Below are 13,878 nucleotides of genomic sequence, written 5' to 3'. Positions count from 1 at the left end.
TCCAATTGATGAATGGACCAATTGCGGGAGAGAGCGAGGTCGAGCACCATGCGGATCGTTGCTGGTTTTACTACCGGACTAAACTTTTCATCGCAGTCAATACCAACCTCTTGAGACTTACCATTAGCCACCAAACGTGCCTTGTAGCGAGTGAGGTTTCCATCTTCATCATGTTTGTGTGTAAATACCCACATAGAACGAACAATATTAACAAATTTGGGACGGGGAACCAAAGACCAAGTTCGCTTTTTAATTTGAGCACCATATTCCTCATCCATTGCACCATGCCAGTTAGGATCTTCTAGAGCTTTGAGGTGAGAAGAAGGTATAGGAGAGATTTTTTGAGTGAGAAGCGATAGAGGCTGGCGTGGTTTGGTAATACCACTTTTGCTACGGGTTACCATTTTATGGGCAGGAGGTGGAACCACAACAGGAACTGGTGGCGGAGGGTCAGTGTTTGTTGGTTGCAGCACCGGTGTCGCAGCCGGAGGTTGTGATGGTGTTTGACGGAGTAAGGGAGAGACAGGAGGTAGTGGATCAATATTGGTAAGAGGTAGTGGAGGTGGAGCGAGAGTGTGAAACGGGAAAGTGGATTCGTCAAATGTGACATGACGAGAGATGATGATTTTTCTAGTTGTAAGATCAAGACAGCGATACCCACGGTGCAAGGAAGGAAAACCCAGAAAGACACATGCGGTTGATCTCGCCGCTAGTTCGTGTGGGGTGGTAGCTAAGAGGTTTGGATAACACAAACATCCGAAAACACGAAGGTGGTTGTAAGAGACTGGTTGTTGGTAGAGTTTTGTAAATGGTATCTCATTATGAATGGCTTGAGATGGAAGAATGTTGAAGAGATGAGTAGCCATGTTCAAGGCTTCTACCCAATAAGATGTGGGCATGTTTGCTTGAAACAGGAGAGAACATACAAAATTGTTTAAAGTACGTAGAGTGCGTTCGGCTTTCTCATTTTGCTGTGATGTGTGGGGACAAGAGAAATGTGAGGTGATGCCGTGTGAGGCAAGGTGAGCAAGAAAATTCCGATTGTTGTACTCCCCACCATTATCACATTGGAGGGATTTTATTGTACGACCAAATTGATTATTGACATAAGCGGAGAAGTGTAAGAAAGAGGAAAACACTTCAGATTTTCGTTTAAGAGGATATACCCAAACAAAATGACTACAATGATCTAGAAAAATAACATAGTATTTGATCCCACTGATGCTGGAAACTGGGGATGTCCAGACATCAGAATGAATTATTTGAAATGATTCAGAAATAATTAAAACAGAATTATCAAATGGAAGTCGAACGTGTTTCCCAAGTTGACAAGCATGACAAAGAGAAGAGTCTGGTTTTGAGCAATTTATTAAACCATTAGAAATAAGAGAGTTGAAAACGGAGTTTCCCGGGTGGCTGAGATGACGGTGCCACACGGTGGAGTTGACAGAGGAAGACAAGAACGCTTGAGGAGAGGAAAGAGGTGGGATGGACGAGTTGTTGATGGAGTATAGGGAGCCCGAGCTGTCACATTGGAGAAGAGGAGTCCGTGTGCTCAAGTCCTTAACAAGAAAACCAAAGGGATCAAATTCAATGGAAACCCAATTATCGGTGGTAAACTGACGAACAGAGACAAGGTTTTTAATGATAGAGGGGCAAACAAGGACATTGTTAAGGTGGAGATGTCTGGTCTTAGAAGGAAGATAAAGGTAGCTTATGGAGGTGGTGGGAAGAGAAGATCCATTACCAACAGTGACAGAGGGAATGGTACTCGAATTAAAAACAGAACGTAAAGTACCTGGTTCCGACGTGATGTGAGCTGTGGCGCCGGTATCCATATACCAATTGGAATCCTGCGGGTTCTGCAGCGTCATGGTGCCGAAAGCTTGAGCAATGTTCAGTGGAATTGCAGTTGGCATCGGAGGTCCAGTGGCACCTAGGAAGGATACGCCCCGAGAATACCATTGTTGTGAGGCAGAGTAGTGGTAACATGATACGCCATGGGAGATGGACGCCATTGTTGTTGAGTCCACGGTTGCTGGTGGGGTGGAACTGGCCAGTACGATGGTTGTTGCGGCATCCATGAGTTGTTAATGTTGTGGTGATTGTTGTGCCAACCACGTCCACGATAATCGTTGTTGCGACCACGACCACGTCCTCTGTTTTGATGTCCACGGTTGGTGTGAGGAGGAAAGTGTTGCAGAGATGAATTGTGATTGTTGGTCGCATGATGTGACTGAGGCGTTGATGGACCTGCGTCGGTGTAGAGCAGATGAGGTGTAGAGGTAGCAAGAGGAGCAGAGGTTACCTGTTTGGAGGGTTTGTTGAGACGCTCTTCCTCTAGAAGCAACATAGACTGAGCAGCACCAAACGAGGGGAATGGTGACTTGTGTTTGATGACATTGTGAATGTTATCAAATTTTTCAGAAAGCCCATTCAGCATATGTATCACCAACGAACGCTCAGTGATAGGAGAGTCGACATTAGCAAGCAAATCAGATATTGACTTGAGTTTTTGACAATAGTCATGAACAGAGAGATCACCAATCGTAAAGGATCACAGCTCATTCTCTAGTTGAATTGCTCGGGCCTCCTTATTATCACGGAACAGGTTTTCGATAGTGACCCAAAGCTCACGAGCAGTGCAACACGATTTGAGGACCGTGTCGAGAAGAGAAGGAGAGATCGTTCCATAGATCCACATTTTGACCAGACCGTCACGCTCTTTCCAGGCCATGTCTTGAGGAGTTGCAGGAACCGAGGTCCCATCGAGATGACCAGAAACACTGAAGCTGAGACAGTGAGTCTCAAATAGTTCACGCCACACATCATAGTTCATCTTCTGCATATCAAGAACCAAGGGAATGTACGACTTGATGTGTGTCACACCAAAAGCTTTCTCTGCCGGTTGAGCCATTGATAAGGTGAACAAGAAACAAGAGGAGACTGACGAGAATTGAAGAAGAAACTAAGACGAGAAATAGAGCGTAGGAGCAGAGGAAAGGAGGGAGGCGGCAGTTTAAAAAATAGGGTTTTTTTTTAGGGTGGCTCTGATACCATGTAACTTGGTAATTCACCTTGTGTTGTATTGTATTGATTCAAGAGTATATACACAAGTGTATTAGGTTTACATAAGGATATAATTGGAATATTACAGTATTCCTATTCTATAAATAACATCGACCCCGTCCTCTATGGCATCGTCAAACACAGCCAGCAGTTGATCTCCATTGCAACCTGCTGGCTCGCAAACTCTGTAAATAGCAATTCTACCTAAAGGCACACCGCCTCTTGCCGTTCCTTGTGCCAAACCGTTTACACTCACTCCTTTTACTCTATTTCCTGCAGATACTGAAGCCGTGTGTGACCCATGAGCGTCATTTTCTCTCGCTGACTCCTGCACATAGTGTCGTGCTCCAGTCACATTCCTGTATAATTTCGATTAATAATTATCATTGATTTGAGAGTCTTATAGTAAACCTTGATTCCATCACTTCCTGAAGGATATTCTGGTGGTGAGACATGTAAGAAGCTTTTGAAGGAAGAGCTCCCATGTATGCAATATACACCTGCATGCGTCAAAATGTCACAACCAACGAATGAGAGACCAATACAGGTGAGTACAATACAAATCAAGTTTGCTAATCCTTTTTGTATTTTTACTCTATAAATTCAAGGGGATCCACAACTTAACACTATTGCACCCACCCGGTTTTTTTTTGAATTCTGAAAACCCAGTCACAAAAGATTAAAATTGTCTTGGATGAATATTAAACATTTCATAACATAATATTTACTACTTTTTGTTATGAAAGTTGTGAAACTAGAGATTGTATTGTCTTGTATTTTCATTCAATCGGTAAGAGTACATATATATAGGGGTACACAAACCCTAAACTTTAATGGAATCATAAACCTATAAAGAATGAGAATAGGCAGCGACGATGAGCCTTGTGGACTTGGACTTGTATGTGATGGTTATGGAGATCCATCTTCAATGTTTTACAACACTCCCCCTTGGATGACATAACCGTGTAGATGCTAAGAGATCATCATAATACGCTTGGGGATGCTGCCTCATTAAAACCATACCAGGAAAACCCAGTGGGACAAAACCATGGTAAGGAAAAAGAGTACATCCCGTATTACTCTCACTGTTCTGAACATCACTAAAGATCCTTGAGTCTACGCATCCCAATTTGATGCGTGAGCTTCCTAAATGTTGATGTCGGTAATGACTTGGTGAAAAGATCGGCTGAGTTCGCTAGATTGAACTTGTACCACTTGAACTTCACCGGCCTTTTGTAGTTCATGTATGAAGAAGAACTTAGGCAAAATGAGCTTCGTCCGATCTTCCTTGATGTAACCTTCCTTGAACTTAGGTTGTGTTGTCTTCATAAATGATGGTTGGTTCCTTGTCATTGGCCATACCACAATCTGATCTAATGTGTTGAGTCATCAATTTCAACCAAACACACTCACGGCTGGCCTCATGCATAGCCAAAATTTCTGCATGATTAGATGATGTGGCCGCAATAGTCTGCTTCATTGAACGCCATAAAATTGCTGTACCACCGTGTGTAAATACGTAACTGGTCTGAGATCTAGCATTATGTGGATCAGATAGATAACCTGCAGCAGAAAAACCAACTAAATATTCTTTGTTATGGTTAGTATAGAATAGAACCAAATCCATCGTTCCTTGTAGGTAACATAATAGATGTTTGATACCGTTCCAGTGCCTTTGGGTCGGACATGAACTAAATCTTGATAGGAGGTTCACGGCAAAATAAATATCTGGTCTAGTGTGGTTAGCCAAATACATTAAAGCTCCTATGGTACTGAGGTATGACACTTCAGGACCGAGAACTTCTTCATCGTCCTTCTTTGGACCAAATGGATCACTGTCCAATCCGAGGCTTCTCACAACCATTGGGCAAGGAAATGGGTGGGCCTGGTCCATATTGAATCTCTTGAGTACCTTTTCAGTATATGCCATTTGATGCACAATGATTCCATCATTTATGTACTCAAGCTACAATCCCAAACAAAACTTAATCTTACCTAGGTCTTTCATTTCAAACTCTTTCTTGAGATATTCAACTGTTTGGGTAATTTCCCCAGAGGTTCCTAGGATATTCAAACCATCCACATACACTGCTGTGATTACAAAACCTTTGTTTGCAAACTTCTTTATAAAAATATATGGACTGATGAGATCATTCTTATAGCCTTCTTTGACTAGGTACTCACTAAGTCTATTGTACCACATACGCCCACTTTGTTTCAGTCCATAAAGAGATTTGTTTAGCCTTATGCAGTGCTGTTCTCGAGAACCGTTCTTATCTTTGAGCTCAATACCCTCTGGTAATCTCATATATATATTATTATCTAGTGGACCATATAAATATGCAGTCACTACATCCATTAGCCGCAAGTCAAGTTTTTCTCTTATAGCCAGACTTATCAAAAATCTAAAAGTCGTTGCATCCATCACAGGGGAGTATGTCTCCTCATAATATATCCCTGGTCTTTGTGAGAATCCTTGTGCTACAAGCCATGCCTTATATCTCACAATTTCATTATTCTCATTTCTCTTCCTCACAAAGATCCATTTGTGTCCTACTGGTTTTATATCGAATGGTGTCCTAATGATCAAACCAAACACATTCCTTTTCTTTAATGAATTCAACTCCACCTCTATGGCTTCTTTCCATTTTAAGCAATCTGATCCTTGAGTGCACTCTAATATAGACGTGGGTTCATGATCCTCATTAATTTCAAATGCTACCATATATGCAAATATTTCATCGATGTCGACATTTTTCCGGTTCCATAGAATTCCAGACATGATATAGTTTATTGAGATCTCATTATTATCAATACTTTCAGGACCTTGAGGTTTGGCGTCCCAAACCTCATTGATCGGTTCCTTAGGGTCTGCCGCGGCCATGTCTATGGTTTCCTTAACCTTGGTTTGAATTGCACCTTTCTTTGATTTTCGAGGGTTCTTATCTTTGGAGCCTATTGGTCTACAACGTTTCAAACGTGCCTTAGACTCTGTAGCAACTTGGTTGTGTCCCTTTTGAACATCAATACGTACTGGTGCATTACAAGCTGGTATGTACGATTTTGTAACTTTCTTTGGGTCAGCAAATGAATCTGGCAATTGATTAGCTAGCTTTTATAAATGTATAATCTTTTGGAACTCTGCTTCACATGCTAGAGTTCGAGGATCTTGCCAATTCAAGGATGTTTGATTCCATGATATCTCTTTGACCAGCTTGTTTGTCTCTCCACCTAATGTAGAGAATTTGGATTCAGCAAACTGACAATCCACGTATCTAGCCTTAAATAGATCACTCGTAGTTGGCTCTAGATACTTAATGATGGTGGGAGAGTCATATCCAACATATATTCCCATCCTCCTTTAAGGTTCCATCTTTGTTCTCGGTGGTGGTGCAATGGGTACATAAACGACACACCCAAATATCTTTAGATGGGATATGTCTGGCTCATGACCCGTGAGTAATTGGGATGGTGAATATTTATGCTCACTAGATGGTCTGATGCGTATAAGCTCTACTGCATGTAATACTGCGTGTCTCCAAGCCGACACAGGAAGCTTCGACCTCTTGAGTAATGGTCGAGCAATCAATTGAATTCATATAATGAAGGATTCAGCTAATCCATTATGTGTATGTACATATGCCACGGGATGTTCCACACTTACCCCCATGGACATACAATAATCATTAAACACTTGGGATGTAAATTCACCAGCATTATCTAGACGTATAGTCTTAAGTGGAAAATCTGGAAAGTGTGCTCGCAGACGTATGATCCGGCCATCAATCAGGCAAATGCTAGGTTTCTAGTGGACAATAGACAAACATGCGACCATCTGGTCGATGCATCAATAAGAACCATAAAATATCTAAACGTCCCACATAGTGGGTGTATTGGTCCACATATATCTCCTTGTATCCTTTCCAGAAAATTTAAAGTCTCTTTAGTTACTTTTACTGGTGATGGCCTTATAATGAGTTTCCCTTGTGCACATGCTACACACGTGAGAATCTTAGGGATAACTCGTCTCTCTTTTAGAGTGTGTCCATTTGAATTTAAGATTAGCTTACGCATCATATTAGAACCGGGATGGCCAAGCCGGTCATGCCATAAAGTGAATTGTTCATTGAACATCTTGTTCATTGCCATATTAACTTCTATCATATTAATTTTGGCATGGTAAAGACCAGTAGATAATGCAGATATAGTCTCTAGGATTTTCTTAAAGCTTTGGGTGATCTCAGTAATATGTAGGAACTCTTGGTTCCCTTCACCCTTAGTTTCAATATGGAAACCATTCAAACGAATATCTTTGAAACTCAATAAGCTCTTTTTGAGCTGGGTGAATATAAAGCATATGATATTTCAAGATGCGTGCCCTTAGGTAAAAGGATATGGGTCTGGTCGTAGCCTTCAATGAGACTAGCTATACCTGCTATTGCGCTAATATTGGTATTTCTCAAAGTGAGATTAACAAAATATATCTTGTCCTTCAAAATTGTGTGGCTTGATCCACTATCCACCACAATTATGTTCTTGTCCTTAGTCATTTCTTAATATGGGCAAGAATCATGTTTTAGATATAAAGGAATAAAACAAACAAATGTATATTGAAGGTAATAAAATAGTTGAATTTAAACCAAAATCATAATTCAATAAAATTCAAAAGTATAAGGCATGGAAATCAAAATAAATCAAAACAATAGGTGTCTAAATTTAATTATCCTCTCTTAAGCAATCAGAAGTCTCATAATCCAATTGATCATCTTTCTCATGGTCGATATCTCCTTAACCATCGATATGAACCAATTTAGCTTCTGGATTCTTTTTCACACTCTCTTGATAGAGATCAGCAAGGTGCTTAGGTGTCCTGCATGTCTTTGCCCAATGGTTCCCCATACCACATATGTGGCAAACGGTTTTGGTTTGTGTTGCGGTTTGAAAATTCCGCGGCCTCTACCTCGACCACGACCAAAGTCGGTTCGATTCCCACGGCCATGACCATCATAATGGTTTCTTTGGTAATTGCCACAACCACCACGTCCTCTACCACCACGACCACGGCCGTGATACTTGTCTCTATGGACGTAGTTAGACTCTTTAGTCTCTTTAGGCTCTTTATGGGTCATATCAGCTTTGTGGGCTTCTGGTAATGGAGTAGAACCATGAGATCCCATTGCACTGTTCATCATCAATAACTCATTGTTTTGCTCAGCAAGTAGCAAACAAGAGATTAGACTTGCATATATAGTAAAACACTTTTCACGATACTGTTGTTGAAGCAGTTTGTTATTGGTGTGAAAGGTTGAGAATGTTTTCTCTAGCAAGTCTTCCTCAGTAACCTCCTTACCACATAGTTTCAAGATTGAAACTATCTTAAATAGTTCTGAGTTATACTCATCCACGGTTTTAAAATCCTGGATTCTGAGGTTCTTCCAATCGAATTGGGCTTTTGGTAAAAGCACCGTCTTTGGTGACCATATCTATTTTTCAACTCTACCCAAAGGTCGAGAGGATTCTCAATGGTAAGGTACTGGTTTTTGAGTCTCTCAGCAAGATGATGGCATATGAGGAGAATCGCCTTATATCTTTATTTTTCAGTGGTATCGTTGTCATCCTCAATGCATTCGCACAGGTCCTTTGAGTTCAAGGTAATCTTAGTATCCAAAGTCCATTGTAAATAATTGTCACCAGAGACATTAAGTGCAGCATATTGGAGATTGTTGATCTTTGACATCTATAAGAAACACAAGCAATCGATTTTAGGTTATGCCATGCGGTTTTTAAGACCGTATCATGCAATCAAATTTTTGTCTAGGCCATGCGGTTTTTAAGACCTAATCATGCTGGTCCTAGTAAACGATTTCTCACATAGTCACATGGTTAGTTTATGCATGAAAACAATTCTAGATAAATTTTGATCTAGTATGAATAGGAAAGTAAACAATTTGGGTGTTAAGATTTTCCTTTTTTTTTTAGATAGGTTTTCCTCTTTTAAATAGGATTAGGTTTTTCCTTAGGGTTTCGATTTTAAGGTTTCATGCAAAACATAGAACAATCAATCAATAACAATCAATCTATACTAAGCAATTCTTAACCTCAAGCAATTGAATTTTAATGTTTTAGAATTTAGGGTTTAGGATATATAGGTTTTAAAGCTTTAAGATTTTGATTTATTGATTGTATATATGTAGATTTTAGGGTTCTAAGACCATCATTACTCATCGTTACTTCCCATAATTTTTCTTATTAAAAATAAATGAAAAATACAAAAATGAAAAAAGAAGAGAGAGAACGTTACTTCAGTTACTCTGGCTAGAAGCGTTACTCTTCCTTTTTTCACAGCTGTCAGTTTGTAATTGGTAATATATTAAAATATATTTTTTTTTTTTGTGTTGAGTAACGTATCATCGTTCTCCGATGGCGATGCTCTAATACAATTGAGGGATCAAATTCAATGTAGATTTTAGATGAATTTTTCTTATCATGAAGCTGGAGAAGACAAACAAGCCCTTGTAAAACTCGTAGCTTGTGAGAGGGAGGCATTCATTGTATAGCTTGCTCATCTCAATAATTGACAACCTGCTTTCCTAAGTTTTCACAATATCAAACATTTTTGGCACCAGATGTGCGGATAAGCTTTATTACAAAAAAAGAAGGGAGGGCGAAAGATCAGAGAGTAAAGAAAAGAAAAAGCTGAAACGAAAACGGTATGGATAAAGAGATTCTTGTTAATTTAAGAGTCATGCGTTATTCTTTTTCGATTACATTAAGTTTGGATATATTAACTTTAAAATACAGGAATCAATCTTGCAGTGAAGATGACACAGATGAAGAGAAGATGAGGAAAGGTGTGTAATATGCAAAGTTCAATATATTTTGGGTCTATTCTTTGTAGAAAAAGATATGGAATATTGTAATTTTGGGTAGGTGTGAAATATAATGTGTTTTTCATATCGTAGGGAAAACGGGAAAGCGCAAGTCGGGAGGTGGTGATAGAGAAGGCAAGGATGATGAAAACTTTGACGAATACATGGAGGGAATGTTCCCAGGAAAGGGTGATAATTAGAGTTTCAAAAGGTGAACCTTCTGCATCGTAGCATACACTGAGTTTGAACCCCGAAATGTAAAGACTTACAGAACCCCTTATTTTACCTAATGAAACTCAATATGAATATCGAGATCTTGTCGTCATAATCTTTAGAACACAGACCATAACATGAAATACTTTTATTATATTGACTTTGGGGTTGATGCCTAAGTATACACAACGATTGGACTTCTCACATTGTGTGATCCATCCGACCAAATAAGAGAGGCCGACACAATACTAGAAATACCAGCAAGACTCTTGCCAGAGACTGTAACTGTGAAAGACTTCTTCTCCCCAGGTGACTTGAAAGAGATCGTATCTGGTTCGACTTTGATACTGAGTTTGGGATCCCCAGACAATTTTGCCTTGTAAGTGGATCCCTTTTTCCCAACGTTGGTGACTGTTCTTGAAAATGTGATATCTGAAGATGATGAAGCTGAAATTTTGGCTGCCATTGAAGGGTAGTTGAGATTTCTCATAGTAAGCTTTGATTTTTCAGAACAAGTAAAGGTTCCACCGGCAAGTGTACTAATGCCTACAGATGAGTAGTCCAAAGAGCAAAGCATGTTCAAGTAATCCTCTTTGGCTATTTCGTAAACAAGCCCTGGATCAACTGCCACTGTAGGGTTAACAAATCCTGATCCATATGCAAACTCAGCTTCTGCATTTTTCGAAGCTTTCATTGCCCACGCTGCATTAAAAACAAAAACAGGATCGATCCAAATCTCATTAACTTATTTTTTTCTTCTTTAGAGATTAGATCTACTAGATGTTGATAATTACCCGTAGTCATGATTGCGGATTTTACGGCAGAAACGGACCAATCAGGGCGTATTGTCTTGACATAAGCAGCTACACCTGCAACATGAGGGCAAGCCATAGATGTTCCGGTCATGAAATAGTAATCCACGCTTTGTCCCGGAAGTGCCGTTTGAGCCAATGGTGAATATGCTGCTAGTATATTGACTCCTGGAGCTGTTATATCAGGCTGCATATATATCTCAAGTTATCAATCAAATCCAAATTCCAACATATATTATAACCACATGCATAGTTAGGTTAATCTTGTCTTGAGTGTTTGTTACCTTCAAAATGTCACTAAAGAGCCTGTTTGGACGATTGGAGCATCATTATCTTTAACTGTCACAGTCTTCAATATAGTTCCTTGTGGGTTTCTGTCTCATATCGAAAAAATTTCATTAACATCTTAAGAGAAGCTAATCAAAGATTTGTTTATGTAGCATATATATACTTACGGTGAGGAGAGAACGTAAGATCTTAATGCTTCATAATTGGTATCATCTAAGGTTGCAACCGGAATAGGACCAAGACCGGGACTATCAACATCAGTTACATGAAGGATAGTTCCAACCGTACCCGCTATTTTCTGTTCCGTAACATTATTTGGAACATCACACACCACAATCTTTCCCTCCACATTGTTCAGGCAGCCGCTATCACAACCCCTACCATAAAACACAAATGTATCAAAAGATATATATCCATAAACATATAATTTCTTGAGTCGCGAGTTAGGTCACTATGGGTTCTTTGAGGCACAAGTTACCTTGCTAGCTCCTCTGTACAGTTGTTTGAAGCAGTTTTCCCGTACGCCAAAGGATACTTCTTTCCTTTTAAGTCGAAGTCATATTGATCGATCTCCCCTGTATGTACATATATTAATCACCATGATAGATGACGACACAATCATTTATATATCAAGTGAAACATGGGAAAGACTTCTTACATGTATTATCTTTTCATCTCCATTAACCACATTAGTAACAAATTTTCTATCCGTCGAGCAAGCAGCCACGGATATGAGCCATGGTGCAACGTTATCCGCTTTTCCAAGTTTAGAGCCGGCGTTTCCAACCGCTACCGTGGTAACAATCCCTTTGTCCATCGCGTGAAATGATCCAATAGCAATAGGGTCGATATCAACTTGAGTAACACCGCCTCCAATAGAAATGGTTATAACATCGACCCCGTCCGCTATAGCATCGTCAAATGCAGCCAACAGTCGATCACCACTACAACCCGCTGGCTCGCACACTTTGTAAACAGAAATTCTACCTAATGGCACACCGCCTCTTGCAGTTCCTTTTGCCACACCGTTCACACTCACTTCTTTTACTTTGTTTCCGGCAGCTGTAGAAGCCGTGTGTGACCCATGAGCGTCAGTGTCTCTTGCCGAGTCTTGCACATAGTATCGTGCTCCAATCACCTTCCTGTAGTATTTGGATTAGGGTAATTAGTATCTATCTTTTGTTCCTTTCGTGTCACGCAAGAAATTTGGAGAAGGAAAAAAGTGACAATGTTACTTACCTGTTGCATGTGAAATTAGCTCCTCCTGCGCAAGTTCCTTCCATTTTTTTTGGTATTGGGCCAATGCCTTCGTCTGAAAAACTCTTAGCTTCAGGCCAGATTCCACCGTCTATTACACCCACTATTACATTGCTCTCAACCTCAGGGACATGGTTGCTCTTATCACCAAGTCCCATGAACTCGTAAGATCTTGTCGTCATAATCTTATAAACCTTGCTTGGGAATACCGAAACCACACCTTCCATGCCTTCAAATCACACATCACATGTTAACCATCAAAAAGAGTTTCATAATCTTTTATATATAATCATAAGAACTCACCAATAAGTTTATCTCTTTCAGATTCAGTGAGTTTGGCTGCAAAACCATTGAAACTTCTTCCATAGCTTCTGACCATAGAATCTTCTACGGAGCTGCATAATAATAATAGAAAACAATAATGTCAATAACAATTAACAAGCAACAAGATTTGACTCAAGCCGGCTCATCAACAAGACACTGAATTATTAATTCCCATTGTTAAAAATTGATGTATAAAAACTATTAAACCTTGATTCGATAACTTCTTGAAGGATATTATAATGGTGAGACATAAGAGAATAAGAAGATTTTGCAGGAAGAGCTCCCATGTATGCAATATACACCTGCGTCAAAATGTCAGAAGTCACAACCAATGAATATTAAGAGGCCAATACAAATTTAGAACAGATATACTTATATAGTTATTAGGGTTACAAGACGAAACCTATATGACTTGCCTTTCTTTGATCTTCAATAGTTGTAGGAATTTGACAAAGGCTCATGAGAAGAACTGAGGAAAGGCATAGGATTACGCCAATGGAAGCCATTATCGATCGAGACCTTTTACCTGTTGACAAGAGATTTCAATTCCGTGAAGTTGCTTGCTGGTACATATTTATAATGAGGGGCATTACATATAGAGAGAAATGATCGTGACAATGCAATGAATATGGGAATTAAATGTATAATTTCATGGGATTTTTGCCAATTATGCCATATTTTTTAAAATTCTTTTCAAATCTGCCATATTGGTAAAACTTTTTCAAATCTGCCATATTCATTAAACATGGCAGTTTCAATTTTACTAGATTACTCTTGCAATTAAGGGGGTGTATTCAACTTGACATTTTAAGTGATTTGTATAAAATTTACAAATCCTATGTTATTCAATCATGGATTTTAAAAAGTCTCCTGAAATCCATTGTTATTGAACTGATGATTTAAAAATCTACTTTAAAATCCATTGTTATTCAAAACAGTTTGTGGATTGGGATTTTAATAAGTTTTTGGGGTTCTGGAGGATTTGAGAGTATTTGTTTAGTTAAAAATACAAAAATCCAAATCTTATGGTTTTAGGTGGGATTTAA

The 13,878-nt window shown here is 39.4% G+C and overlaps 1 protein-coding gene and 1 pseudogene across 1 annotated transcript in view; one reads left to right on the top strand and one right to left on the bottom strand.

Moving 5' to 3' along the window:
• LOC104723669 (protein FRA10AC1 homolog) overlaps positions 1-10,306 on the top strand; it is a 60,261-nt gene extending 49,955 nt beyond the window's left edge. Inside the window, exon 11 of the mRNA XM_010442055.2 lies at positions 10,032-10,306. Coding sequence (XP_010440357.1) covers positions 10,032-10,138 — 107 coding nt within the window. The 3' untranslated portion in view covers positions 10,139-10,306. The remainder of the gene's footprint in view (positions 1-10,031) is intronic.
• Positions 10,327-13,119, bottom strand: LOC104728081 (annotated as a pseudogene).

This window comes from Camelina sativa, chromosome 11, assembly GCF_000633955.1.
Source record: "Camelina sativa cultivar DH55 chromosome 11, Cs, whole genome shotgun sequence".
NCBI classification, from domain to species: Eukaryota; Viridiplantae; Streptophyta; class Magnoliopsida; order Brassicales; family Brassicaceae; genus Camelina; species Camelina sativa.
Note: the sequence above shows the minus strand (reverse complement) of the source record. Positions and strands in the feature narration are given on the sequence as shown.